The 26753-nt window shown below is 40.7% G+C and overlaps 1 protein-coding gene and 6 non-coding genes across 7 annotated transcripts; 5 read left to right on the plus strand and 2 right to left on the minus strand.

The window, feature by feature from the left end:
• Positions 1-5721: 5721 nt before the first annotated feature.
• Positions 5722-5793, plus strand: TRNAA-AGC (transfer RNA alanine (anticodon AGC)). The gene has a single exon. It is a non-coding gene; the product is annotated as a tRNA-Ala (tRNA).
• Positions 5794-11372: 5579 nt separating this feature from the next.
• TRNAT-CGU (transfer RNA threonine (anticodon CGU)) lies at positions 11373-11446 on the plus strand. The gene has a single exon. It is a non-coding gene; the product is annotated as a tRNA-Thr (tRNA).
• A 2938-nt stretch (positions 11447-14384) lies between these two features.
• TRNAA-UGC (transfer RNA alanine (anticodon UGC)) lies at positions 14385-14456 on the minus strand. The gene has a single exon. It is a non-coding gene; the product is annotated as a tRNA-Ala (tRNA).
• Positions 14457-18174: 3718 nt separating this feature from the next.
• TRNAA-UGC (transfer RNA alanine (anticodon UGC)) lies at positions 18175-18246 on the plus strand. The gene has a single exon. It is a non-coding gene; the product is annotated as a tRNA-Ala (tRNA).
• Positions 18247-20664: 2418 nt separating this feature from the next.
• Positions 20665-20736, minus strand: TRNAA-AGC (transfer RNA alanine (anticodon AGC)). The gene has a single exon. It is a non-coding gene; the product is annotated as a tRNA-Ala (tRNA).
• Positions 20737-23439: 2703 nt separating this feature from the next.
• On the plus strand, positions 23440-24403 carry LOC101102096 (small ribosomal subunit protein uS2). Its single transcript, XM_012101057.4, is given in 1 exon segment — positions 23440-24403. A coding segment is annotated over 1 exon segment (882 nt). The 5' UTR covers positions 23440-23513; the 3' UTR covers positions 24396-24403.
• A 530-nt stretch (positions 24404-24933) lies between these two features.
• Positions 24934-25015, plus strand: TRNAS-GCU (transfer RNA serine (anticodon GCU)). Its single transcript has one exon. It is a non-coding gene; the product is annotated as a tRNA-Ser (tRNA).
• Positions 25016-26753: the final 1738 nt, after the last annotated feature.

Here is a 26753-nt window from a genome sequence, read left to right on the forward strand (position 1 = left end):
CTATCATTTATTTTAGTTACATGTAAACATACATATGTATACAATATAGCCATAATCTCATAATCAAATACATTGTTGCTATTATAATTTTGAACAAACTTACCTGTCAGATCAATTAAACTAAGAAAAATAAAAGTTTTTATTTACCTTCCCTTATTCCTTCTTTGATATTCTTCCTTTCCTTATGAAGATTTGAGTTTCTATTATTTTTCTTGTCTCTAAAGAACTTTTTTTAACACTTCTTAAAAGACTGGTATACAGGGAACAGATTCCCTCCATTTTTGTTTGAGAAGTTTTTATTTCTCCTTCATTTTTCAAAATTTTCAGGGCACAGAGTTCTAGGTTGTGGCTTTCTTCTTTAAATATTTCACTGTAATCTATTCTTGTTTGCATAGTTTCTTAATAGAAGTCACATGTAAGTCACTAGACTTGGTTCCTCTATAGTCTAGATTTTTTTTCCCTCTGACCTCTTCCAGGATTATTTTCTTTATATTTGATCTTCTTTAGTTTGAGAATGATATGCTTATATGTAGGTTTTGTTGTTGTTGTTGTTTCTTTTTTCATTTATCTTTCTGGTGCTCTCTGAACCTCCCAGATCTGTGGTTTACTGTCTGACATTAATTTGGGAGAAATTCTCAGTCATTGTTTCAAATATTCTATTTCTTTCTTTCTTTTCCTTATGGTATTCCCATTACACATGTTATATATATATATATATTTGGACTGTCCTAGAGCCCTTGGATATTCTGTACCACCCCCCTCCCCGCCCATCTTTGTTCTGTTTTTCAGTTTTGGAGGTTTCTACTGATACATCCTCAAGTTCAGAGTCTTTCCTTAGTTATGTCTATTGTACTAAGCTCATCAAAGGCACTCTTCCTTTCCATTACTATGTATTCTAACCTTGAGCATTTCTTCTGTTTTGGTATTTTTAGGATTTTCATCTTTCTGTTTACATTGCCTATCTGTTCCTGCGTACTAGCTACTTTATTCATTAGATAGATCCATTATCATTTTAATCATAGTTTTTTTAAATTCCTGCCATGTCATGATGATGTTATCACACATCTAGAGCCAGACATCCTGGAATGTGAAGTCAAGTGGGCCTTAGAAATCATCACTACGAACAAAGCTAGTGGAGGTGATGGAATTCCAGTGGAGCTATTTCAAATCCTGAAAGATGATGCTGTGAAAGTGCTGCACTCAATATGCCAACAAATTTGGAAAACTCAGCAGTGGCCACAGGACTGGAAAAGGTCAGTTTTCATTCCAATCCCAAAGAAAGGCAATGCCAAAGAATGCTCAAACTACCACACAATTGCACTCATCTCATATGCTAGTAAAGTAATGCTCAAAATTCTCCAAGCCAGGCTTCAGCAATATGTGAACCATGAACTTCCTGATGTTCAAGCTGGTTTTAGAAAAGGCAGAGGAACCAGAGATCAAATTGCCAACATCTGCTGGATCATGGAAAAAGCAAGAGAGTTCCAGAAAAACATCTATTTCTGCTTTATTGACTATGCCAAAGCCTTTGACTGTGTGGATCACAATAAACTGTGGAAAATTCTGAAAGAGATGGGAATACCAGACCACCTAACCTGCCTCTTGAGAAATCTGTATGCAGGTCAGGAAGCAACAGTTAGAACTGGGCATGGAACAACAGCCTAGTTCCAAATAGGAAAAGCAGTATGTCAAGGCTGTATATTGTCACCCTGCTTATTTAACTTCTATGCAGAGTACATCATGAGAAACGCTGGACTGGAAGAAACACAAGCTGGAATCAAGATTGCCAGGAGAAATATCAATTACCTCAGATATGCAGATGACACCACCCTTATAGCAGAAAGTGAAAAGGAGCTAAAAGCCTCTTGATGAAAGTGCAAGAGGAGAGTGAAAAAGTTGGCTTAAAGCTCAGCATTCAGAAAACGAAGCTCATGGCATCCGGTCCCATCACTTCATGGGAAATAGATGGGGAAACAGTGGAAACAGTATCAGACTTTATTTTTTTGGGCTCCAAAATCACCGCAAATGGTGATTGCAGCCATGAAATTAAAAGACACTTACTTCTTGGAAGGAAAGTTATGACCAACCTAGATAGCATATTCAAAAGCAGAGACATTACTTTGCCAACTAAGGTCTGTCTAGTCAAGGCTATGGTTTGTCCTGTGGTCATGTATGGATGTGAGAGTTGGACTGTGAAGAAGGCTGAGCGCCGAAGAATTGATGCTTTTGAACTGTGGTGTTGGAGAAGACTCTTGAGAGTCCCTTGGACTGCAAGGAGATCCAGCCAATCCATTCTGAAGGAGATCAACCCTGGGATTTCTTTGGAGGGAATGATGCTGAAGCTGAAACTCCAGTACTTTGGCCACCTCATGCGAAGAGTTGACTCATTGGAAAAGACTTTGATGTTGGTAGGGATTGGGGGCAGGAGGAGAAGGGGACGACCGAGGATGAGATGGCTGGATGGCATCACGGACTCGATGGACATGAGTCTGAGTGAACTCCGGGAGATGGTGATGAACAGGGAGGCCTGGCGTGCTGCGATTCACGGGGTCGCGAAGAGTCGGACACGACTGAGCGACTGAACTGAACTGAACTGAAATGAACTGAACTGAACTGGTTCTTTTATTGCTCTGTCTCTTCAAATTATTATTTGCCTTCTGATATGCTTTGTAATTTTTTCTGGATAGCCCAACATGGTGTACTTGATAAAAGGATAAACAGGAATTTAGTAATGCGGTGGTGAGGTGCTGGGGGAGATGCTTTCTATAGACCTACGATTAGGTCTGTCTTTTATTGACCCTTTGTCTCTGGCTGGTGAACTTCATGATTGTTTCTCAGTTTTGTCTCCTCTCACTCTTAGGTGGGACAGGATAGCTACAGGATGCTGGAGTGGGTTTTTCCTTCTCTCATGTGAAAATCTAGAGACAGTTGGAATTGAGTATTTCCCTTCTTCTGGGTAAATTAGGCTCTGACAAAACCCCAGCTGGTTAAGGTCTGGTTAAATGGGTTCTTTAGAAATCAGGCCTTGTTAAGAACAATAGCACTGGTATGTTTCAATGTGGCTCCTCTTCTTCCCCCTCTGCTGGAAGAATGAAGGAATTACGTGCGCCCCACCCCACCCACCCACCCCCCGATTTTTAGATGGTTAATGTGAGAATCTGGTCAAAGTCCTAGGGGTAAATCACACAAAAATGTGGAGACCCCACCTCTACCCTGCCCAAGCCGTGACTCAGTGTCCCTGAAGTTTTTAGTGATCAGAGTTGCCTACTTGGGTCCTCAAGCAAATCATCAACAGTTCAGGTATTGGTTCTTCCTGTGGTTTCCACTTGTGAGTCACTGCTCAGGTAAGTCATGACTCCCTTTATTCACCTGTATATCTCTCCAGTCTTGGGGGCAGCCAGTTGCCCTGTGTCCTCACCTCTCTTATAAATTCTAGGAGAGGTGTTGATTTTTCACTCTGTTCATATTTTCCTTCTTGACAGAATGAAGTGGTGACTTTCAAGCATCTTATATATGGAACCAGAAACTGGAAGTCTGTTTGCTCTTTTTTAAGACATTTTTGCCTCTGTGCTTATTACTAAAATGGCCCTATAATTATCCCTTCTTATATTTTCTCCACTGGGTGTTGATATAGATATTATGCTAACCTAAAATAATTTATAGTTTTCCCATTTTGTGCATGGGGGGCATATTTTACACAACACGGAGGTTATTGTTTCCTTTAAGATTTCATAGAACATGCCAGTAAGTTTGTCTCTGATTGGAAATTTTGTTTAAATTCCGTTTTTTAAATGGCTGTATATTGAATCAGATTTTCTATAACTTTTTTATGTTAGTTTTGACAATTTATACATTTTTATACAGTTTCCATTTCTTCTAATGGAGTTAAGAGGATTGAAGCCAAATTTCACGATTTCTCACTTCTAAATCTCTTAAGTAGCCACTGAAAGTGTCCTCCTGTTTATTCCTTCAGAGATGCAAGCATCTGTCTGTCTATCCATCCACACATTTACTTTTTAAAAACTAGTTCACAAATTTACTTACATCAGGTATTGTAATAAATACTGATACACAATTAAGGATAACCTTCAAAATGGCCCTCCTCCCCAGGATCCTTACCTCCTGGTAATCACACCCTTGTGCAGTCTTCTCCTGCTTGACTCAGTCACCATGATATATGAGGGGGAATTGAGGCTTTCTACCCACATGTGAATCTGCCATGTGGGAAGCAGATCCCCCGGACACAGTCCATGCTCCAGAGCCCTGCATGCACTGTTCATACCTGGAGTTCAACTTCAGGAGATTCTTGGGACCAGAATTACCCAGCCAAGCCACAGTGGAGTTTCTGACCCACAGAATCTGAGATAATAAGCATCAGTTTTTTTAATGCTGTGAATTTTGGAGTGCTATTCAGCAATAGAAAACTAATATTTCCAGAAAGCCTTTTTTTACATTTCTCGTAAAGGAATTATCATTATTTACCCCCCAAAAGTAATTTTAATCTGTTTCTCTCAAGCTTCCAGATTGTTACAGAAAACTTTTCTTGAAAATAAAATATCAATGCTAAACTAAGATGTGTGGTTCATCTCTCATGTTTCTCTTTTTATCCTGAAGGAAAAAATTCCAAAAATTTTAGGCTGATTGCCTAGTGCATCTTACCCACCAGAGGGTCATGGCACTATCATGAAAACAATCCCTGGCAAAAGGAAATGAAAAAACCATAATTATTTCAGATGATTCATGGTTTATGCAAATTCTTACTATATGAATAAAATTTAGGTTATCTTAGCAAGGTGAAAGGATGAGAAATGCTGATTATATCTTGTCAAGCTGATTTCTCTGCCTTGGTCGTTTCAGTTCCAACCATTCTGAACTACATACACTTCCACGCCTGTAAGCATGCTGTATCCTCAGTCTCCCTTTTGTTTCTATTTGACATTATTATTCATTCTTCCAGATTGGCTCACAGGTTTTTGTATTTGGGGACTAGGCGGGAGAAAACTTTGATTTGCATCTCTTGTTGAGAGAGTGGTCTGAATTCTAAAGAACCACTCACTCTGCAGAAGATAAGCACCATGAAAGCAGAGGGTTTGCCTCAGTGTTAGAAGTGACAAATCTCTTACTTTCTGGCTTTTCTTTCTGAAGAATCAGAGCAAGATCTGAGGATTCATGTTCCCTGAATTTGATGTGTATTCTTTGAATTAAATGAGGATCAGAAGGCTGCAGGAAGCAAACCAACATCTTCACCTTTCAGTCCTCTCAGTTGCTAAAAGTGGAAGGAATTTACTTTTTTAACAGAAATACCTTCATTGGCTCCCTGTTTTCTAAGAATAGTTGCATAGCGGTTTCTGGAGTCCAGGAATGGGATGCAGAATTGAAGACAGTTTGGTAGGTTTCATAATTAAAGACAGTCATTGGCAAACTATTTTTTATCTTTCCTGTAAGGAATTTTCCTTTGTCTCACACATCTTTTGACAAAAGAGAAAAGGGCTCTGGAAAGAAAGGTCTGGGAGGCTGTTGCCTACTCAGATTTCCGAGCTCATTGTATCTTCATCAGTCTCTGAATGTCTGCAAGACACAGGCTAATCGGAATTCCTTGGTAATACAGTACTATAAAATCAAGGGTGGGAATTGTATCTTTCAGAAAATAGCAAAATAATTTAAAATGTAAATTTGTTTTATTTCATGAAGATAGTTTAGAAAAGGCCAGTTAGTTAGAGTGGGGATGTAGCTCAGTGGTAGAGCGCATGCTTAGCATGCATGAGGTCCCGGGTTCGATCCCCAGCATCTCCAAGCTTTTGTTTCTTTTCAGCTCCGGAAATACATCTCTCCAAGGGATGGAATGGCCACAGTCCATTCCTGTAAAACCTAAAGATTAACCGTTCTTGCCGCCGGGTACTTATACTTTGCTCGGGTTATGCTAGTAATGTTTACGTTTTAAAATTTTATTCCTTTCCGTCCTCAGCAGGGATTAGAGATGTTTTCCACAAAGTGAAATCAGAAATGACGCTGGTCGCTATTCCATGGCTGCGGGCGGGGGTGGCGGGGGTTGACAGTTATCCATTTAAACTCTAAATTAGAAGATTTAGGATTTTCACTTAGCTTTTCTGCTGGGGTTTGGGGTGGGGGATGGGATGGTAGCTCCAGACTCAGGTTTCGTACCTAGAGGCTCAATAAGAAAGATGGATTTCACTGGAAGCTCTCTAGAAAGAAAAGAAACTCTTCCCAGGCTGTGAAAGCATTGGATACGTTTCGCTTCTCAAAACGTGACAGTTCTCTCAGAAATCGAACACAAAGGAGTGAAAGTGAAACATTTTGCTACAGACACGTTTTCCCCTCAGTGCGTTTTGCCAGTGAGCTCGCGGCGCTCATACCAGTGTGGATTTAATTCCTTCTATACTGATTTCTTTTGTAGTCTCTAAATTTACCTCACTGATTCTAAAAACGTTAACGCTCTTTAAAAAAAACAACTTATTTTCCTAAACCCAGCCCTTTTATACCATTCATGTGGGTAAGGACTTTCCTTGGCCAGCTCCTTTGTTTTGGTGAAGGGCTAGTCCCCTTTGGAATGCAGCATTTCTTGGATCTCGGTGCTTTTGCCTCAATTTCCAATTCGTGACACCCTGTCACATGAGCAAATGAAGGAAATTAAAAAAAAAAAAAAAAAACACATTTTCGGTACTTTTGTTTACTTTTCAGGGAGGCCTCTGGGCAGCTCTATGTGGCTCTTGGAGGCTGTGGTCAAGGGCTCCAAGTTCTTAGAGGTACAAGGGTCCAGTTTTAAAAAGATAATAAGGGCAACCATCCTTTCTGTTGGTCTCTAATGATTTGGTCTGTCGTTCGTGGGTGAATCTAGTGCTTGTGCTTCCTGACTAAGAAAAAAACCACAAGATTAAAGAATGGATCTTAAAATGGGCCTTTGAAAGTGTGGTGCACTGAGGTTTGCACTCTGTTAGCTAAATCATTCTCTGCTGTTATTTACTGAACAATTGCTCTTATCAATACTTATTACAGGCCTACAATAGTTTAGCTCCAACACAGCTTTAAAGATATTAGAACACTTTGGACAAACTTAAAATAGTAGTCGTAGCATTTATCAGCTAAGCCATCAATAAAGAAATAGTTCACAAACTATTTCATTCCTTGTTCGTCCCATTTTCAGTGTGCCATATACCCACAGACAAGGCTAGCAGTTGTGAGATATCAACAGTTCTGCCTAGAAACCAGTTTTGAGTTGTAATGACTACCTGCTTTTGTTGTCACTTCAGGTCACCTACTCCATCAAAGGTGGGTTGTTTTTGTTTTTTTTTTTTTAAGATTTCTCTATCCCAAACCCATGAAAAGACCCTCCTTAATTTAACTAATAAAAAAGGTTTAGGTGCAGTTTAACAACAGTGTCCTGACTAAATTATTTTATCTGGTAGGTAAAATGTGCACTGGGTGATGGAAGGGATGGGGAAAGATAATCAATACAGTTTCCCTGAGCTCATAAATTTCTTTCAACCTGAAGCAGTTATTCTCCAACTTGGCTGCACACTGGAATCACCTTGAGAGCTCTAAAATTATCTGATTCCTGGATTCTGCACTGAGAGGTTCTAGTTTAATTTGTCCAGAGAGTGGAATAGACACCAGCATTTCAAAAAGATCACTAGGTGATTTGAATATGCAGTTACAGTTGAGAACTGCTGGCCTAGAAAGTCTCTATTTAAATTATTTCCAAATATCCACAAAGGTAGGACGAGACGTATGAGAGGTAGACTTGCAGGCTTATCCCTTTCTCAGTCTAACCTTATTTTAGAGACACCACTAGTGACTGAGGTGGTCATAGATACATGAGTAGTCCCCAGCTTGGCCAAGTCAAGGGCAGATGGGGTGATAACTTAATTTCACATAGCAGTCTGCTAAATAGAGAAAAACACTTCTCTGTCTCTTTTTTTTTTATTATTCTACCACAGTTGTTCAAGGACTATGAACTGAGAACTGCTATTTCCTGAGATCCCTGTGTTTGCAAAGTTCATTACTGGGAAGAAAGTGGATCATTTAATAATTCAGGGCCATCCAGGACAGAACAAGTATACTATAAGCTTTCCTCCCCAAAATTTAAATTGAGGGATATCTATCTGTGATTTGAAATGGCTCTGACCTAGACTTAAAGCAAGGAAAGGCACTACATTTTCTGAAATAAAATTACCTCAGGAAAGAGGAGTTGATATTGACAACTTGGAGCTAATACTTCATAAGGCAAGTCTTATTTTAATTTATCATATGACTCTGGGTCCCTAAGAGGAAAGTAATAATGGTTTCAACAATATAAAATAGCGAAGACTATTTTAAAAAGGTAAAACTAGATCTCATATTCTGTATGGTTTCTTTTCTCCCAAATAATATTAAAAGAAACAAAGATAGAGAAAAAAAAAAAAACGGAGCTATTTTCTAAGAACACACAGAGCAGAAGGCTGGGGAAAATCTATTTGTGGATCTTTATACATTAGCACTGAAGTAAAAGACTAAAAACACTCCTTTTATTTACCAGTAATGAAATTTCTTTGAGCCTACCCTGAGTTTGACTCCATTTAGTAATTTCTGCACAGTCTTATGGCTAGAGAAAAGTAGATGTGAACTCAGGGTCATTTAGTGAAGAACACACCTTATTCATTTCATTTCTCGGGGGAATGAGATCCAGTGGACCTACACTGTAGTGGAGGGCAATCCTTGCATAGTTTAATCCTAAATTGTGACTAATGACCTCTCAGTAATTGAAATAAAATATGTCCTGGTATGTAAGTAGAAAAGAAAGCTAGTCTCTCTTTTTTCTTATCTATATTGGCCCTTCAGATCCAAAGAGAGAGCACACTAGATGAAGGGAATGAAACCAACTAGAGCACTTCTCCTCACAAAGACATAATCTGGACACAGGACCTCAGGAAAATGTGGGAGATCTGGGAGAGTTTAAATATTCAGGGAAGGCGATCAGACGATCATGTTTTGAATTCCTATAGTATGAGGTGATCAAAGGAGAGGAAGGTTAGATAAGGGGACTGGAATATCCATTTCACAGTTGCTACAAGTGGCAACAAAAAGATTAACTTTTTGTTCTAATGAACAAAGTAAAAAACGTGCTAGATGCATAAAAATGCAATATTTGTATTTTTTGGTATTTTAAATAAGCTATTCACCAATAAAAGTTAAAAATTAATAACAACCTTGAAGAGCCAGAAGAAAATTGTGCTGGGAAAAGCTAATCTGCTCACATAGAATTCCCTGTGTTTAATCCTCAAAGGGTCCTATTTTTTCCCCCCAATTTTTCTTTTAGGATAAATTCTAAGTTATTTGAAATGATTGTTCCACAAGGTGAGGAAATTTTAAGTCACTATTCCAAGTCATTGTCTTTATTTTTCCCCCCTTTTATTATGTCTGGTATGTTTGACACCTCCTTGTTAGCTGCTCGTCTGTCATCTTGTACTTCTTTTATTATGATATTTGACATTCATTAAAATTTCTTGTTTTGTTTTCTATCATCTGTGGCCATCTTGTACCTAGTTGTATCCATAGAACTGATTTTGATGGACATGGGTTTGAGCAAGCTCCGGGAGTTGGTGATGGACAAGGAAGTTCATGGGGTCGCAAAGAGTCAGACACAACTGAGCGACTGAACTGAGCTGATTTCAATACCTGACACATAGTAGGTTCAAAGTAATATTACTCTTGTTGAAGATACTTTACCTTAAATGCTGTCCTCCCAACAGTACTTCTGTGACTGAAATTTACCTAGTCCAGATCGTAAACAATTCAGCTACCTGGAATTCAGAAACACCATGATTCCTAGCCCATTAGTATTCTAAAGGTGTTGTTTCCCAAACTCAGAAAATATAAAAGTAACTATAAATGGAGTAGAAGTGTAGTCCTAATCATGGAAGTTTGTTAGTATAGATTAGATTTTAAAATCACTATCCTGGTTAGCAAGAAACATTTATATTCACTATAAAAACATTCTGAAAGTGAAGTCGCTCGGTCATGTCCAACTCTGAGACCCTCATGGACTAGCTTACCAGGATCCTCCATCCATGGAAATTTCCAGGCAAGAGTATTGGAGTGGGTTGCCATTTCCTTCTCCAGAAGATATTCCCGAATCAGGGATTGAACCCCGGTCTCCCGCATTGCAGGCAGATGCTTTACCATCTGAGCCATCAAAAACATTCTGAATAGGATACAAAATGGCAATATCAGAACATTTGACTCAAAAAAGCAATAAGACTTTGGGATTCAAAGGTCTTATCATTCAGAGCTCCTTTCAGCGTTTACGTGGTTAAATAAAGAATTTTGCAGTCCTTCCATTTTGTATTTTGATGAGGCCTTGGAAGCTGGGTAGATGCACAGTGGCATCTGCTAAGTTAAACTCACTCCCTTTCAGCACTGGTCTTACTCCAATTAAAGGCAGAAAATCATGATGCAAGAGTTCACAGTTTAAGAATGGATTCTTAGTTTCGTGACTGTACAATCCGTTAATGTTTGTTTAGCTCCTACAAGTTGAGGGTCCATGTGGAAAACACTAATACTAAAGAACATCCATTTGAAGAAGGCAATATAGAGAAGAAAGAGTCTGATGCCTCCCAAAGCCAAGCCAGTAGTATTTTCCGTCTGTGCGCCTTCTAGGAGCTGCAGGAAAGGAGGCCATTCCCCAGCCTCCGGCTGGCAAAGGCTCCTGGGATTTGAATCAGAAAACCGTTAAGTGAGCTCTGACCTAACCACCTCCATGCTGACAGTCTCCTGCTTCCCGAAGCAAGAGCGAGCACAAGCTGGCAGCTGTTAGCAGAGTCTGAATGTGTTTGAAGTTTGGGGTTGTTTGTTTTGCTTTTCAGTGCGCAAGTGTGCCATCTCCTAACAACCAGGAATGGCATCAATTGGACTGAAGTTCTAACTGACCTGTTTTGCTAGAAGAGCCTTTCACTCTACTTTCACTCACTTGAGGATTCTAAGTTACTACAATCCGGTGAAATATAAGAGCGTCTCTGGCCTCACTTACAGAAGCCCCTTCCTGCACAAAGAATAATCAGCTCGTATCCACTCTTTCCCATTCCATGGTTGTTCTCAGTACATTTTCTCCGTTACGGTGCGAGAGCAAGTAAGTGTTTTGTTGCTTAAGTTCCAGGAGTCTTCATCGCGGTTCTGTCTGTTCTATAAGGTCTATTTATTCGAGAAGAGAGTGAGCAGTGTGGGTGTGTGCTCAGTCGCTCAGTCGTGTCTGACTCTGCGACTTCATGGAGCCGCCGGTCTCTTCTATCCACGGCGTGTGTAGTAACTTTAATTAACACAGCTCTTCACCTAATTGAGTAGCATTTGATCAGAAAGGAAGCTGGAGCTATCAAACAGCTGGCTCTGTGGCTTAGTTGGCTAAAGCGCCTGTCTCGTAAACAGGAGATCCTGGGTTCGAATCCCAGCGGGGCCTGTTGGTTTTTCATCTCAAAAGTTGAACCCTTAGTTTTAACAATCAAAAAGAATTTTTAGTCTGATACCATCTTTAAAGGTAGATCAACTTCACTGATTGGAACTTTTTATTTCCACAACCGATTCTCATTGCACTTGTATTCTCAATGACTCTCAGGCTCTCTACTAATGGTCTATCCTATGGATCTACTACTTAGGCGTTCTTTAGTTCTTACTTTCTGCCATAAGGGTGGTGTTATCTGCATATCTGAGGTTATTGATATTCCTCCCGGCAATCTTGATTCCAGCTTGTGCTTCTTCCAGCCCGGTGTTTCTCATGATGTACTTTGCATTGAAGTTAAATAAGCAGGGTGACAATATACAGCCTTGACATACTTCTTTCCTGATTTGGAACCAGTCTGTTGTCCCAGGTGCAGTTCTAACTGTTGCTTCCTGACCCGCATACAGATTTCTCAGGAGGCAGGTCAGGTGGTCTGGTATTCACATGTCTTGAAGAATTTTCCATAGTTTGTTGTCATCCACACAAAGGCTTTGGCATAGTCAATAAAGCAGAAGTAGATGTTTTTCTAGAACTCTCTTGGTTTTTCTATGATCCAACAGATATTGGCAATTTGATCTCTGGCTCCTCTGCCTTTTCTAAATCCAGCTTGAACATCTGGAAGTTCATGGTTCACGTACTGTTGAAGCCTAGCTTGGAGAATTTTGAGGATTGCTTTGCTAGTGTGTGAGATGAGTGCAATTGTGTGGTAATTTGAGCGTTCTTTGACATTGCCTTTCTTTGGGATTGGCATGAAAACTGACCTTTTCCAGTCCTGTGACCGCTGCTGAGTTTTCCAAATTTGCTGACATATTGAGTGCAGCACTTTCACAGCATCATCTTTTAGGAGATAAAATAGGTCAACTGGAATTCCATGACCTCCACTAGTTTGTTCATAGTGATGCTTCCTAAGGCCCCCTTGACTTCTCATTCCAGGATGTCTGGCTCTAGGTGAGTGATCACACCATCATGATTATTTGGGTCATGAAGATCTTTTTTGTATAGTTCTTCTGTGTATTCTTGTCACCTCTTCTTAATATCTTCTGCTTCTGTTAGGTCCATACTATTTCTGTACTTTATTGTGCTGATTTTTGCATGAAATGTTCCCTTGGTATCTCCCATTTTCTTGAAGAGATCTCTAGTCTTTCCCATTCTGTTGTTTTCCTCTATTTCTTTGCATTGATCAAAGGAAGGCTTTCTTATCTCTTGTTGCTATTCTTTGGAACTCTGCATTCAAATGGGTATATCTTTCCTTTTCTCCTTTGCCTTTTGCTTCTCTTCTTTTCACAGCTATTTGTAAGGCCTCCTCAGACAACCATTTTGCCTTTTTGCATTTCTTTTTCTTGAGATGGTTTTGATCCCTGTCTCTTGTACAATGTCACAAACCTCTGTCCATAGTTCTTCAGGAACTCTATCAGATCTAATCTCTTGAATCTATTTCTCACTTCGACTGTATAATCGTAAGGGATTTGATTTAGGTCATACCTGAATGGGTCTAGTGGTTTTCCCTACTTTCTCCAGTTTAAGTCTGAATTTGGCAATAAGGAGTTCATGATCTGAGCCACAGTCAGCTCCCGGTTTGTTTTTGCTGACTGTATAGAGCTTCTCTATCTTTGGCTGTAAAGAATATAATCAATCTGATTTCAGTATTGACCATCTGGTGATGTCCATGTGTAGAGTCTTCTCTTGTGTTGTTGGAAGACCGTGTTTGCTATGACCAGTGCATTTTCTCGGCAAAACTCTATTAGCCTTTGCCCTGCTTCATTCATAGAAGAACTAAAGAGCCTCTTAATGAAAATGAAAGAAGAGAGTGAAACAGTTGGCTTAAAACTCAACATTCAGAAAACTAAGATCATGGCATCTGGTCCCATCACTTCATGGCAAATAGATGGGGAAACAGTGGAAACACTGACAGGCTTTTTTGGGGGGCGGAGGGGGCCGTGGGCTTCAAAATCACTGCAGATGGTGACTGCAGCCATGAAATTAAAAGACTCTTGTTCCTTGGAAGAAAAGTTATGACCAGTCTAGACAGCATATTAAAAACCAGAGACATTATTTTGCCAACAAAGGTCTGTCTAGTTAAAGTTGTTGTTTTTCCAGTAGTCATGTATGGATGTGAGAGTTGGACTATAAAGGAAGCTGAGCACTGAAGAATTGATGCTTTTGAACTGTGGTATTGGAGGAGATTCTTGAGAGTCCCTTGGACTGCAAGGAGATCCAACCAGTCAATCCTAAAGGAAACCAACCCTGAATATTCATTGGAAGGACTGATGTTGAAGCTGAAACGTTAATACTTTGGCCACCTGATGTGAAGAACCGACTTTTTTGAAAAGACCCTGATGATGGGAAAGATTGAAGGCGGGAGGAGAAGGGGAGGACAGAGGATGAGATGGTTGGATGGCATCACCGACTCAATGGACATGAGTTCGAGCAAGCTCCAGGAGATGGTGATGGACAAGGAAGCCTAGGGTGCTGCAGTCCCATGGGGTCCCAAAGAGTCGGACACGACTGAGCGACTAAACTGAACTGATACCAGTAGTGTACTTTTATGATCTCTTTTAAAATGGAATGAGAAATAAAATGTTTGTTTATGACCTACTAAGACAGAAGCTCTTGTGACAAAGGTCAAAGAGTTTTTTGGGAAAAAAAGACAGGAGTGGAAACCAACCTAGTCTTTGTCTCAGGCTGATTTGCTCTCTGACCCCTCCCACTTCTCACCTCCTCCAAAAGAAAGTTATAGGATCAGTCTTATGGGACTTTGGCGGTCGAAGCAAGGTATATTTTTTTCAGCAGAGTAATACTTAGACTTTAAATTGCTCAGAAATATCCAAAGTGCGAAGAACGACTTTGTCTGTTTATCCAGCGTGTAAAAACACCACAGAGTGAATACTCAGTAACAGACTGGAGATGCCGGGGATTGAACCCGGGGCCTCATGCATGCAAAGCAGGCGCTCTACCACTGAGCTACACCCCCAAACCCGTAAGTGTGGTGTGGCTCCCAGGTACTTTTCTTTATGAACATATGCGGTCAACTTTCCGCATTAAAAAAATATATGTGTATTTTACGTTGTTGTGCAAGTATTTTAGAGGACTTAAATGTCGGAAAGATGTTTTATGTAAATCAGTGTCATTAAAGCCTTCAGATTCTCTTGAACCTGACAAGGCCCAGTTTAAAACAAGCAACTGTAAAATTGGCTTTTACCCCAGCAGGACCATGCATAAAAGTCACTCAGGTCAAGGGCCTTTTGGAAAGACTGATATTAAAAAAAAAAAAAAGAAAGAACCATAGATGACTACAGCAAAGCACTGGGACATTTCTTGCTGTAGTACAAAGGAAAAGGAAATAGCAGCCCACTACTGGGAAATCCCATGGCAGAGGAGCCTGGAGGGCTACATGGGATTGTAAAAGAGTCAGACATGACTTAGCGACTAAATAGCAACAACACAACAAAGTACAAAGCCAAACTGTAATCTGGGGAAGAACTGTGAGACAGCCACCCTGAAAGCTGCTTTCAATCTCAGGTTCTAGGCTTGGAATTATCCACAGTCGGTACGCATATAAATCTCAGCCTGGTCCAAGAAGGAAAATCCTACTTAGTAGATTGGGTGAGGAAACCTACTTATATCCTGTGAAATAAAAAATCGTAAGAGAGATGCTGAAGATTCAAATGTAAATCTAGGCTATAACACTTTAGAAACAGATTGCAATGTGAGACAGTGTTTCTCAAAGTGTGGTCTTTGGACCAGCAGCATCAGTATCTTCTGGGATCTTGCTAAGAATACAAATTCTAAGACCCACCACAGACCCATGAGTCAGGAACTCTGGGAATGTGGGTCCAGAGTTAATAATCTATGTTAAAAACCCTAGAGGTGATTTTGATCTATGCTAAAGTTTGAGAAGCACTGTTGGGAGGTATTGATGAATGCTTCATTAGTATACTATGACAATAACACAGTAGTAAGATGTTTCCAACATTTAAAGATAAAATAAATCCACAAAGATCATGTAACTTTTCTGTACTGTTAAACTTCATTGTAATAAAGTGAGAGAAAAAATTTAAAAACATTTACAGATAAAATAATTTAACATATTAGGCATGAATTTTTATAGCTTGATGCTAAATGTTTAAACGTGTATGGGGTATCTAAATTTTTTAACTTAGCTTCTCATATATTGTGAAAATAGTATGTGAATAGAAGTATTAATTTTTAAAACTGAATGAGTTGTATACTAATTACAAACAGCAGAAAATTTCTCTTGATTTTTGAAAGCCTCTGAACATTAGAGAATATAGCCACCAGCTATAGGAAGAGAAGGAGAAAGAAAGATAAGATGAGTAAGAATAGGTTAACAAAAGCAAAAAGCCTAAATAAAACACATCTACAGGTAAAGGCTATTTTGCAATGGGACACACCTGGACACACCAGAGATTGAACTCAAATCTCATGCATGAGAACAAGCTCTACTACCGATCGAAACAAGGGACGAAGGAAAGAAAGAAGGAAGGGACCTCAACAACACTTCACTTAACTATTCAGCCTCCAATAGATCAGAAACAAGAGAAATGGTCTAAATCACTCAGTTTTTGACCAAAATTACAAAGAATTCCTCTTTCGTGGGGAGTAATTGGAATCCCTGATACTCATCACAAACTGGATTCAAAAGCACAAAGGTTAGCATCTTCTAAGCTGGTCAATGCAGTCTGCAGGTGGAACCCTTTAGGCATTTAGACCTGGCGCTGCTCAAGTCTGGGAGGATAGTCCTCTAAGAATTTGGGAACATTGACTGTTAGGCAATAGTGTAATAGTTATCACATCTGCGGCTTGTTCCTTATTGCAATTCACCAGAAAAATCACTCTACCACTAAAAATTGCCTGGCACCACCATTCTCCATGGATTGGAATAAGAGCCACCAATGTGTCCATTCTTTCCATACTGGGGCCCTGACACACTTCCTGAGATACATCCAACACACAATTTCCTCAGTGCTTACCTGGGTGGGAAGTGGATCATTTGCACGCCTGCTGCCTCTTTGGATGTGGCAGCCGGTGTATCAGTCTCCCTTGATTATGGCAAAATCTCATGGATGCAAATTTTTCAAATGTACAATGTGAACACATTGCTTGGGACCTTCCCAAGGTCTTGGAAAGTATAGGTTATCCTACCCTCCCTTCTTGCCAACACAGCTGGACCCAGAGGAATTTGGGGAAGAGGTAGGGCACTATCACTGCACTGGGTATTTCCCAGGAGATTTCCAGTGCTCCAGAGGCCCCAGGAACACCTTGACTGGGACAGAACAAGATTGGTTCCAATGGTAGAGAAGTGGCCTCCATGGGGAGGTAAACCAGGTGAAGCCGAGGAACTTGCAACAAGAGGAAAGAGTGGGATGGAAGCTGAGGAGGTGTGCCCATGCCCTGCACAGTAGTCAAGGCAGGAAAGAGCAGGGTTGAGAGGCAGGAGGGGCACAGTTGGAGATGTGACCTAGTTCCAAATGCTAGGAGTAACACCAGAAAGTCAATGGAGCAACCTAAGCCAATTCGTAGACAGGCCTGGCAAGGAATGTTCATCTGCCTAATATGCGCTCTGAATGCTGAAAGTAAACCTCTGAAAGAGAGCAAGGACTATATTTTTGTTGATGAAAAACAGGAGGACAGATTTTGGCAGGTGTGACTGTGAACAATTCTGAAAAATGCTCAAAGATTTGCTCCAACAAGCGCAGTGATCATTTGCACCAGAGAGAGGCAGTTCTGAAGCTTGGAAGTCCACAGTGTTAGATCTAACCCATCCAGTCTCCAGCAGAATTATTAAATACACTGTGTCAGTACCTTGTCCACTATCCATATCTCAGTGTCACTGAGAGGCTGGGGCTGTCCCATCCATTGACAAACTGGATCTCATTTTTCTGTGGCTGTTTGCCAAGGGTAAATTCAATAAAATCAACTAATGCATCTCAGACCTGCAACTCTTGCCTTAGGTCTGTTGGCCGACATAGTCCCACCACAAGCCTGAGCAAATTGCTGCCGGGCACTTTGGCCTTCATGCTCCACTAGTGCCTAGAACTATGGTGGAAATGTGAGAACAGCCACTTATCCTGCAAGGCCAAATTGATCCTCAAGTACAACTCTTGGCCAAGTCTTGTCTTTCAAGACTCCTGAAGCCATCAATTTCCGGCCAAGAATGTGGTATACTTTGTGTCTGCCATTAGTTACATAAGCATTTCCTTGCCAGAGGACTTGTCATACTGAAATCATTTGTATATATATTTGTGAATCCTCCTCTCCCACACACACTTCACTGGAAGATTCTCTGTTCTGTAACATACATCCTGAACAGAATATGCCTGTAATTTATTTCTCTCAGCTCTTTATTGAGTGGCCGCTATCTGCAAGGCTCTATGCTAAGGGCTTGATACAGAGCTACGAGAGAGAACAGTACAGGCTCTGCCCTATTGAAGCTATCTTGCTAGAGAAGGAAACATCTAGTCAAATAACAAATCTACGTGATTAGTCGTGATAAATTCGAAGAATATAAAGGGAAAGTACAAAGAATCTATGGATAGTATTATTTAATAAGTATTTTTTAAATCTACCTGATTATGTTTCTACAAGTGTAGGTTGAAGGAGCACACAGAACGTCTAGCGTAAACCGTATTCACTATTGGTCAACAAAGGAAAAACTTTTCTTCAGTTGTGGGGATGTAGCTCAGTGGTAGAGCGCATGCTTTGCATGTATGAGGTCCCGGGTTCGATCCCCGGCATCTCCACTTTAGCTGAACTACGGTTTCAGCTGATTTCTCACCCTTTAATCCTTAAAAAGTTTAATGCTGAAGCATAAATAATGGACTCTTTTAAAGTTAAGTGTATTGAGTTACGGAGAAAGTATTGCTCAAAGCCCCTCCACCCCTGCTTAATAAGGATTGCAGCTCCAATATATCAAGAACAGTTGCTTTTAAATAATATATACCATAGAAAAGACATTAGCACAGGCAGAGAGAATTCTCAAGGGAGGTTAGAACACTTTTTCAATTATGGAAGCTGGTTTTGAAGGAAAAAAAGCTACATTCATAAACTAGCCTTCCGTATTTGCTCCACTCTGGTTGTCCTATTAGTAGACCAAAAGTCATTGTTACGTTTTTATGATGCATTTTTATTCCACTCTTCCACAGTGATTACTGACATGATCAAATTTTATAAGAAATAATAACAATGCAAAACTTCTCTCTTCCCTATTAAGAAAATTCTATGTATATCATCAGGTTTTACACTTTAAATATATTTTACAACTTTACAATTTGTAATTGTATAATTACAATTTTGTCAATTATACCTCAATGAAGCTAAAAGGAAACTATACTTGACAGTGATTTTCAAGAAACAGAAGCCATATACAACCAAAACTAATATCGTGTTTTATGCCAATTATCGCAATTAAAATTTTTTTAAAAAGAAATACAAGCCATTCTTTGATGAAAATAAAAATTAAAATGTATTTCATATAAAATATAAAGCATAAATATATATTGAGAACTAAATTTTTAATTTTCAATTTTGGACTTTTTTTAACAAATAAATAATACAAATATTTTTTAGAGAAAGAGGCATATGATGTGTACTGGTCTCACTTTTAGTGATGAGAAATTGATCATTGATTTCAGGTTGTCAGCCTGTTCCATGCATTCTAGAGCTCCCTCATCCAGTTTTATCTCATGGTTGTAGCAGCCACTGATGATTGTGACCTAGATACAGTAAAGCAATATCAGTTGCAAAATGTTGAATCTAATTTTATAATTCCTTCTGCATGTATTAGCAGTGATTATTCTACAGAGAAAAAGTTTCCCTCATCAACTGTATGCTTATCCTGAAGTATACTCCAGATAAGAGAGATGGTATAAATACTTGATTCTTTTCCTTCATTTGTCAGCTTTCAAAACAATGAATCAAAAACCAAAATCCTCTAAAGCCTGGATCTAAGAACACTAGTATGTGTATTATTTTGCAACTAGGTTCTTTACTAAATTGTCCATTTGTAGTAGCTTTTCTGTTTTGAGGAGTTGTTTTTAGGTATATAATCCTAACAGAGAGCTTTATCCCCTCCTATCTACTAGTTACTCCTCTAATTACTGTTTTATGCTAAATGCCTTGATTAGTACCTCCATTACCACATTAAAATAGTACAGGCAGTAGATATCCTTGGAAAAACTTAAATCTATGTGACCACAAATATACCTGAAAAGACTTAAATAGGTGATACAGATCATAAAAACTTACTAAAAAATATTGTATGGAATTATTTTCAAGAATAAAAACTAATTCCTAGAAATTAACACGTTTAAAAGGGACAACTGATTTTTTGTTGTTGTTGTTGTTTGCCTCTCATATATTCAGCCAGTATTTCAGACTAGGTCTGGTCTAAGCAAATCAGCCCTGATTATTAGGTTGGTTAAGACACACAGTGGGATATTTGTTTGTGTTGTGAAAGTAGAAGTGAAATATGTTTCACTCAAATTTATTTCTGAAATGAGCCCATGTCATTTATTTTGATTGAATTTTTTTCAACAGGAGATATTTAGATGCTTGACCTCTCACACTCTCAATCTTAGCAAAGTGGCAATGGTCTGAATTCATTGAAGCAGCCAGTCTCCATTCAATCTGTCATTCAGTTGAGGCTTGGAAGGCACCACATAGGATGACAGACAACACTTTATTGTTTCCCTATGCATAGAACCCTGCAGTTATAACTGAGGACCACTGCTTCCACATCAAGTGATTCAACAGAAGAAAGAAAGCGGGGGGTGGGGGTGGGGGGTCAGATGCTCATTAGGAAGAAATAAATGATATTTTTCTACTATTCCACCTCCAGTGTGTGTTCTGCTCTAAGAACGCTTCAGAATTCAGGAGAAAGTGAATGAAAGTGAATTCAGGAGAACGTGAATGAAAGTGAGTCTCTTGTTGATCTTTCTGCTTTCTTCTGTTCTGCTTTCAACTTGGATTCCAAAGAAATTAGGCCAATTATCTTTCAAAAACGCTTGGACATTTCTGGTGGTAGTAGTAGTCTCGGGGCGGAAATTGGATATCACAAAGGCAATACAGATAGAAAACGGAATGAAAGAAGATACCCGGTGTTAAAGGGTGAGACGAGAGGAAAAGCGGCTTGATCACAACTACATCTCCCTCAAAACTGGTGGAGGTGCCGGGGATTGAACCCGGGACCTCGTACATGCTAAGCACGCGCTCTACCACTGAGCTACACCCCCAGCTGCGAACAGCTTTCCCTGGATTCCTTTCGTGATTTATAATCATTATTCCTTTGCTTCTCAAAGATGTAGTATATTGCCTAGGAAATGCCCATTTGCGAAATTGACTGCGCAGCGGCCTCAGAGGAAAACAACAGAATGAAATTCTAAAGGAAGGAGGCTGAAAAGAGACCATCTGTTATCTGTTACTCTCCAACCTCCATTCCTGCCCTTTCCACCTGCAAGGCTTCAGAAGACCGAAGCAGGTACCTGGGCAGCCGGGGTACCCGCTGAGGAGTAGGCAGCAGAGATGGAGTCAAAGCGGGTCCGGGTCTGCTGAGCTCCAGCTCCGGCGGCCAGCACCACCTTCCTTGGAACAATGACCCTCAAATCATCCGCGTTTCCGGAAGCCAAATATATATATATATATATATATATATATATATATATATATATATATATATATCCCCCGCGTTTCGTGGTGATGGCAGGGAACATCCCAGAGAGCTCACGGTGTCCTGGACGGATCGCTTAGGACAAATTGGAAGCATGAGCTTGGGTGCCTGGCATCACGTAGGCGCCCAGGTCATCCAAAGGAGCAACATTTACCTCGTGCAAATCTCTGGCGTCCTCCTGCTTTGCCGAGCTTGGCCGAGGGTGGGCTGGGCTGGGCTGGGCTTTTGCTTAGAACAAAAGGTAAGCAGGCAAGGCAGGACTGGCTTCTGTTTATCCGCGACCAGTCCTTTAGGAATCAGGGAGCTATCAAGAATTATTAGTACCTCGGATGATTTAGGAAAGGGGAGAGTCTCCTATATTTTAAAGAGTGAGCCCGGCCCCAATTCACAGACTTCGATTTCTCGGGCACGTCCAGCGCAGTCTCTCTTCTCTCTCCCTCTGAAACAATTTCAAACAAATTAAATTTTTGAAAAAAAAAAGAAAAAGAAAGAAACAATACCCCCCAAATAACCATATACCTTTTATCCAGAGTTAGTGACTATTGCTATTTTACCCCATTTGATTTATCATTTTCTTCCTCTCTCTCCCATTTGAAAGTAAGCTGCAATACATCTTTGAAATAGAACAAGACCCTATAGTCTTTGTCCCCCATGTCCTCTGCCTGCCTTTTGTCTTTGGAAAATCTTTAGCCAAAGATTAAGTTCAGAGAAGTGAAAAAAAGGCAGAAACAAAGGGAAAGAGTCCAACAAGACTAAATAATAATTATCTAGTCATTAAAAGGGCCTTAATCCCTGGGTCAGGAAGATCCTGGGGAGAAGGGAATGGCAACCTACCCCAGTATTTTTGCCTGGAGAATTCTATGGACAGAGGAGGTTACAGTCCATGGGGTTGCAAAGAGTCAGACAAGACTGAGCAACAGCACTCCTAGCTCCTTCTCAAGGGCTATAGATAATATTCTAAGCCACATCCTGTGAGCTGTCTTGTAGATACTGAAACCCCCAATAGGTGGAGAGGTTAACTACATGATGATCAGACTATAGTCATGACATAAGCTTCCAGAGTTCCAAGAATCGGCTTCAAGGAAATGGGAACAAACTGGCCCTAGAACTAAACATCAGTTGTACTTAAAACAATCAAGATGACGCTGATCAAACCACTGATGACCAATTCCAAGATGACTGTCAGAGCTGACTGTGCTGTTTCTGCATGTAGCCCCTTCCCTCTGTCTATAAAAGCTCTTGCCCACCGGTTGTGAGTGGTGAGGAGTTGGCCTTTGAGCAGGAGACCGTACCCCACTGTTTGCTGGCGTCCAAAACTTTCCTTCTCTCCAACCTTGCCTCTTTATTGGCTTTTGCGTGGGGAGCAGGTTAGGGTGATTAGTCATAGAGCTCTAGATGTGGGAGTCTTACCTAGAGCGGCTGAGGGCTGGAGACTTTGAGAGCAAGAACTGCAGAAAGCTGACCTGGATCAGCAGAGGAGAGGTTATCCTGAAACCAGGTAGCAACAGAAATACAACTGTGGGGGTGAATATTTAGTATCAGAAGAGCAGAGAAGTGGAGGAGCTGAAACTGACTTTCTCCTTATGGGCCAAAACCTGTAGTTTTGTTCAGAATATGTTGTATGTTGAAGATTCTATGAAATTCAGTAAAGGGACATGAGAAGGAAAGAAGAGGGTAACCCTTGCCACAAGTTAAGATCCAAAGCAGAGATTTCATGAGAAGGAAGAGCTACAGCATTTTGGCATGTCAGAGTCTTTTCAAATTTATCTCCAAAATTCTGCACTAAATATAGGAAAGAAGATGAATCCCAATGAGTGGAAGCGTTTCTTGATACTTGGTTTACTTGAAGTTGTCAAGTTCAACTTCCTCCTGCGGGAGAAAGAGGAGAATTGTGGAGGTGAGACAGAGAGAGTGGGTATGGAACTGGTGAAGTGGCCTGCCCAAGGCCGCATGGTGTGTGGGACAGAACCACAACCAGTAGGCAGGTGTCCTGGCTCCTACAGGAGCAAGGATTTCCCTTCCTGGCCCTTCTCGGTGTTTGTGGCAGCCGCAATCAATTGCACACTCTAAGACTCCAATCTACTCTATAACTAAGACGGCCCAGCAGGATGCTTGTGTTTTTCTACTTTTGTCCAACCATCTTTTCACTGGTTGCTGTATGTCACAGATTGATGAAAGCCAAGCCCCAGAGAAGGTAACGAGGCAGAAATGATGGCGACTTTTTAGCAGTCCAGCGTATTTCAGAAGCAAACATAAGAATCACAGAGACAGCTTTCGGTGCTACCCAGAGAGGGGTACATACGGCGTTGTCCTGAATTCCCATCATAACTTAAAGCTTTCACAATGTCCGGAGCCCTTGATGTCCTGCAAATGAAGGAGGATGTCCTCAAATTCCTTGCAGCAGGAACCCACTTAGGTGGCATCAACCTTGACTTCCAAATGGAACAGTACATCTACAAAAGGAAAAGTGATGGCATCTACATCATAAATCTAAAGAGGACCTGGGAGAAGCTTCTGTTGGCCGCTCGGGCCATTGTCCCCATTGAAAACCCGGCTGATGTCAGTGTCATATCCTCTAGGAATACTGACCAGTGAGCTGTGCTGAAGTTTGCTGCTGCCACTGGAGCCACTCCTATCGCTGGCCGCTCCACTCCGGGAACCTTCATTAACCAGATCCAGGCCGCCTTCAGGGAGCCGAGGCTTCTGGTGGTCACCGATCCCAGGGCTGACCACCAGCCCCTCACGGAAGCTTCCTACGTTAACCTGCCAACCATTGCTCTGTGCAACACGGACTCTCCTCTGCGCTACGTGGACATCGCCATCCGGTGCAACAACAAGGGAGCGCACTCAGTGGGTCTGATGTGGATGCTCGCCTGGGAAGTCCTGCGCATGCGTGGCACCGTCTCCCGAGAACACCCGTGGGAGGTCATGCCGGACCTCTACTTCTACAGAGATCCTGAGGAAATTGATAAGGAAGAGCAGGCAGCAGCTGAGAAGGCTGTGACCAAGGAGGAGTTTCAGGGTGAATGGACCGCTCCAGCTCCAGAGTTCACGGCTGCCCAGCCTGAGGTGGCAGACTGGCCCAAAGGCGTGCAGGTGCCTTCCGTGCCCATTCAGCAGTTCCCCACTGAAGACTGGAGTGCTCAGCCTTCCACTGAAGACTGGTCTGCAGCCCCCACTGCCCAGGCCACGGAATGGGTAGGAACCACCACCGAGTGGTCCTAAGTTGTTCTTGTAGAACTTGCAAAATGGGAATCTGGTTGATGGAAATAAACTGTTTCTAAAAGAAAAAAAGAATCACAGAGACAAACTTTATTGTTTCGAGTTCTTTCCCAGAAAACAGGTATCCTGGGACATGTTCTAATCAGGATGTAGGTAATTCGGCCCTTCCACTTCAGAGTCCAGCGGCCGAGGGACCCTAGTCTCTGGGAGAAAACATGGCAGATGACTGGAGCCATAACAACAAATCAGGGTTGAAATCCTGGCTGTGTTCATTTGTTCCTGTGTTCAACAAGGATCTAGGTGTTTAAGCACCGAAGTGTACTGGTTTTACCTGGTCATTTTGTAATACCAAGTAACTGGACCACTCTAAGTGTCATTTTCAATTTTATGGTTGCTGTGAAATGTTTCTTAAAAATCTGATCACATGAATTGAGTCAGGATTAAACCAAGAGAAAGAAAAAAAAAAAAAGGCAATTTGATACAGTGCTCCAGAATAGAACTGTAGTGATGAAGGCATGATTTTTTTACTCTGTTATCAATAGACGAGGTGGCCGAGTGGTTAAGGCGATGGACTGCTAATCCATTGTGCTCTGCACGCGTGGGTTCGAATCCCACCCTCGTCGTGAGGCTCTCTTTGGACTTCTTTGGTCCCTTTAGAACAGCTGCTGTGTGAGAACAGTGTAACGTGTAAGTAGCTTTCTAGTTGCCATGTGAATGGTGTTTGGCATCACCCGAAATGGCAACTTCCTCAAGGGACTTTTTTGAGGAAGAGTAGCTAACTGAGGAGAAGGCAATGGCACCCCACTCCAGTACTCTTGCCTGGAAAATCCCATGGACGGAGGAGCCTGGTAGGCTGCAGTCCATGGGGTCGCAAAGAGTTGGACATGACTGAGAGACTTCACTCTCATTTTTCACTTTCATGCATTGGAGAAGGAAATGGCAACCCACTCCAGTGTTCTTGCCTGGTGAATCCCAGGGACAGTGGAACCTGGTGGGCTGCCGTCTATGGGGTCGCACAAAGTCGGACACAACTGAAGCGACTTAGCAGCAGCAGCAGCTAACTGAGGGATATAGAAAAACATTGCCTAAAATCATCCACAGAAGTATACACAATAAATTATTATATGTTGTTCTTGTAGGAAATTTTCAGCCTATTTTTAGCTGTACTGCAATATTTCACAAAGTTTGCTAATTTAAACTGTCTCCCTCCCCAACAGACTACTTAACCATTACTAAGGATCTCTTGCTTTAATGAAAAGAGCAGGAACCTGCTTAGAGACAAAACTGAAAATACATCCAGTAGAATATTTCCTGTTAGATCCAAGGATTCCTCCATTAGCAAAACAGAGAAGAAAGTCAGTATTGTGCAGTTTCTCTTGTGATCTCCATCTCCACCTTGTCATAACTTTGGGGGAAAGTATTTTTATACATATATAAAATATTATATTATTTTATAAAATCATTATATTTAATTTTATATATGAAATACAGTTTAACTTAGAATTATTAAAATATTTATAAATATATAAGGTATACATATATGTAAATCTATACAGCAAAATTTTGCATCCATTCTTATTTTCCAACCACCTAATTACATTCCCCACAAATAGCCATTTTATCTCTTCCAGAATCATATTCGGAGAAGGCAATGGCACCCCACTCCAGTATTCTTGCTTGGAAAATCCCATGGATGGAGGAGCCTGGTGGGCTGCATAGTCCATGGGATCGCGAAGTCAGACACAACTGAGCAACTTCGCTTTCACTTTTCACTCTCAATCATTGGAGAAGGAAATAGCAACCTACTCCAGTATTCTTGCCTGGAGAATCCCAGGAATGGAGGAGCCTGGTGGGCTGCCATCTCTGGGGTCACACAGAGTTGGACACGACTGAAGCAACTTAGCAGCAGCAGCAGCAGCAGAATCATATTAAGCATATATGAATATATACCACATGAAATAAATATAGCTTTTTATCTCAGATAACACAAATGATAACATACTATGCACACTAGTCTGAGCCTTTCCTCTTTCCCTTAATCAATGTATCTTGGAGAGGTTTCCATATCATCACAAAAAGTGACAGTTTATTCTTTTCCAAGGATGTATGGTATTTCAACATATGGGTTACTATATATTACTTAACCAGACCTCTATTGGACATTTAGGTTCCCCATCCCCATCTTTTGTTTTTATAAGCTGTGCTAAAATGAATAACTTTGTACATTTATATATAATAATATATAATATTATTTATAGATATTTATATTATTCTTATATATATGTAAAATTGAATGTGTGTATTTGTAACACTGTAAGATTAAATTTTAAAAAAGGCATATTATATGCCCTAGCATATATG

This window comes from Ovis aries, chromosome 20, assembly GCF_016772045.2.
Source record: "Ovis aries strain OAR_USU_Benz2616 breed Rambouillet chromosome 20, ARS-UI_Ramb_v3.0, whole genome shotgun sequence".
Classification (NCBI taxonomy): Eukaryota; Metazoa; Chordata; class Mammalia; order Artiodactyla; family Bovidae; genus Ovis; species Ovis aries.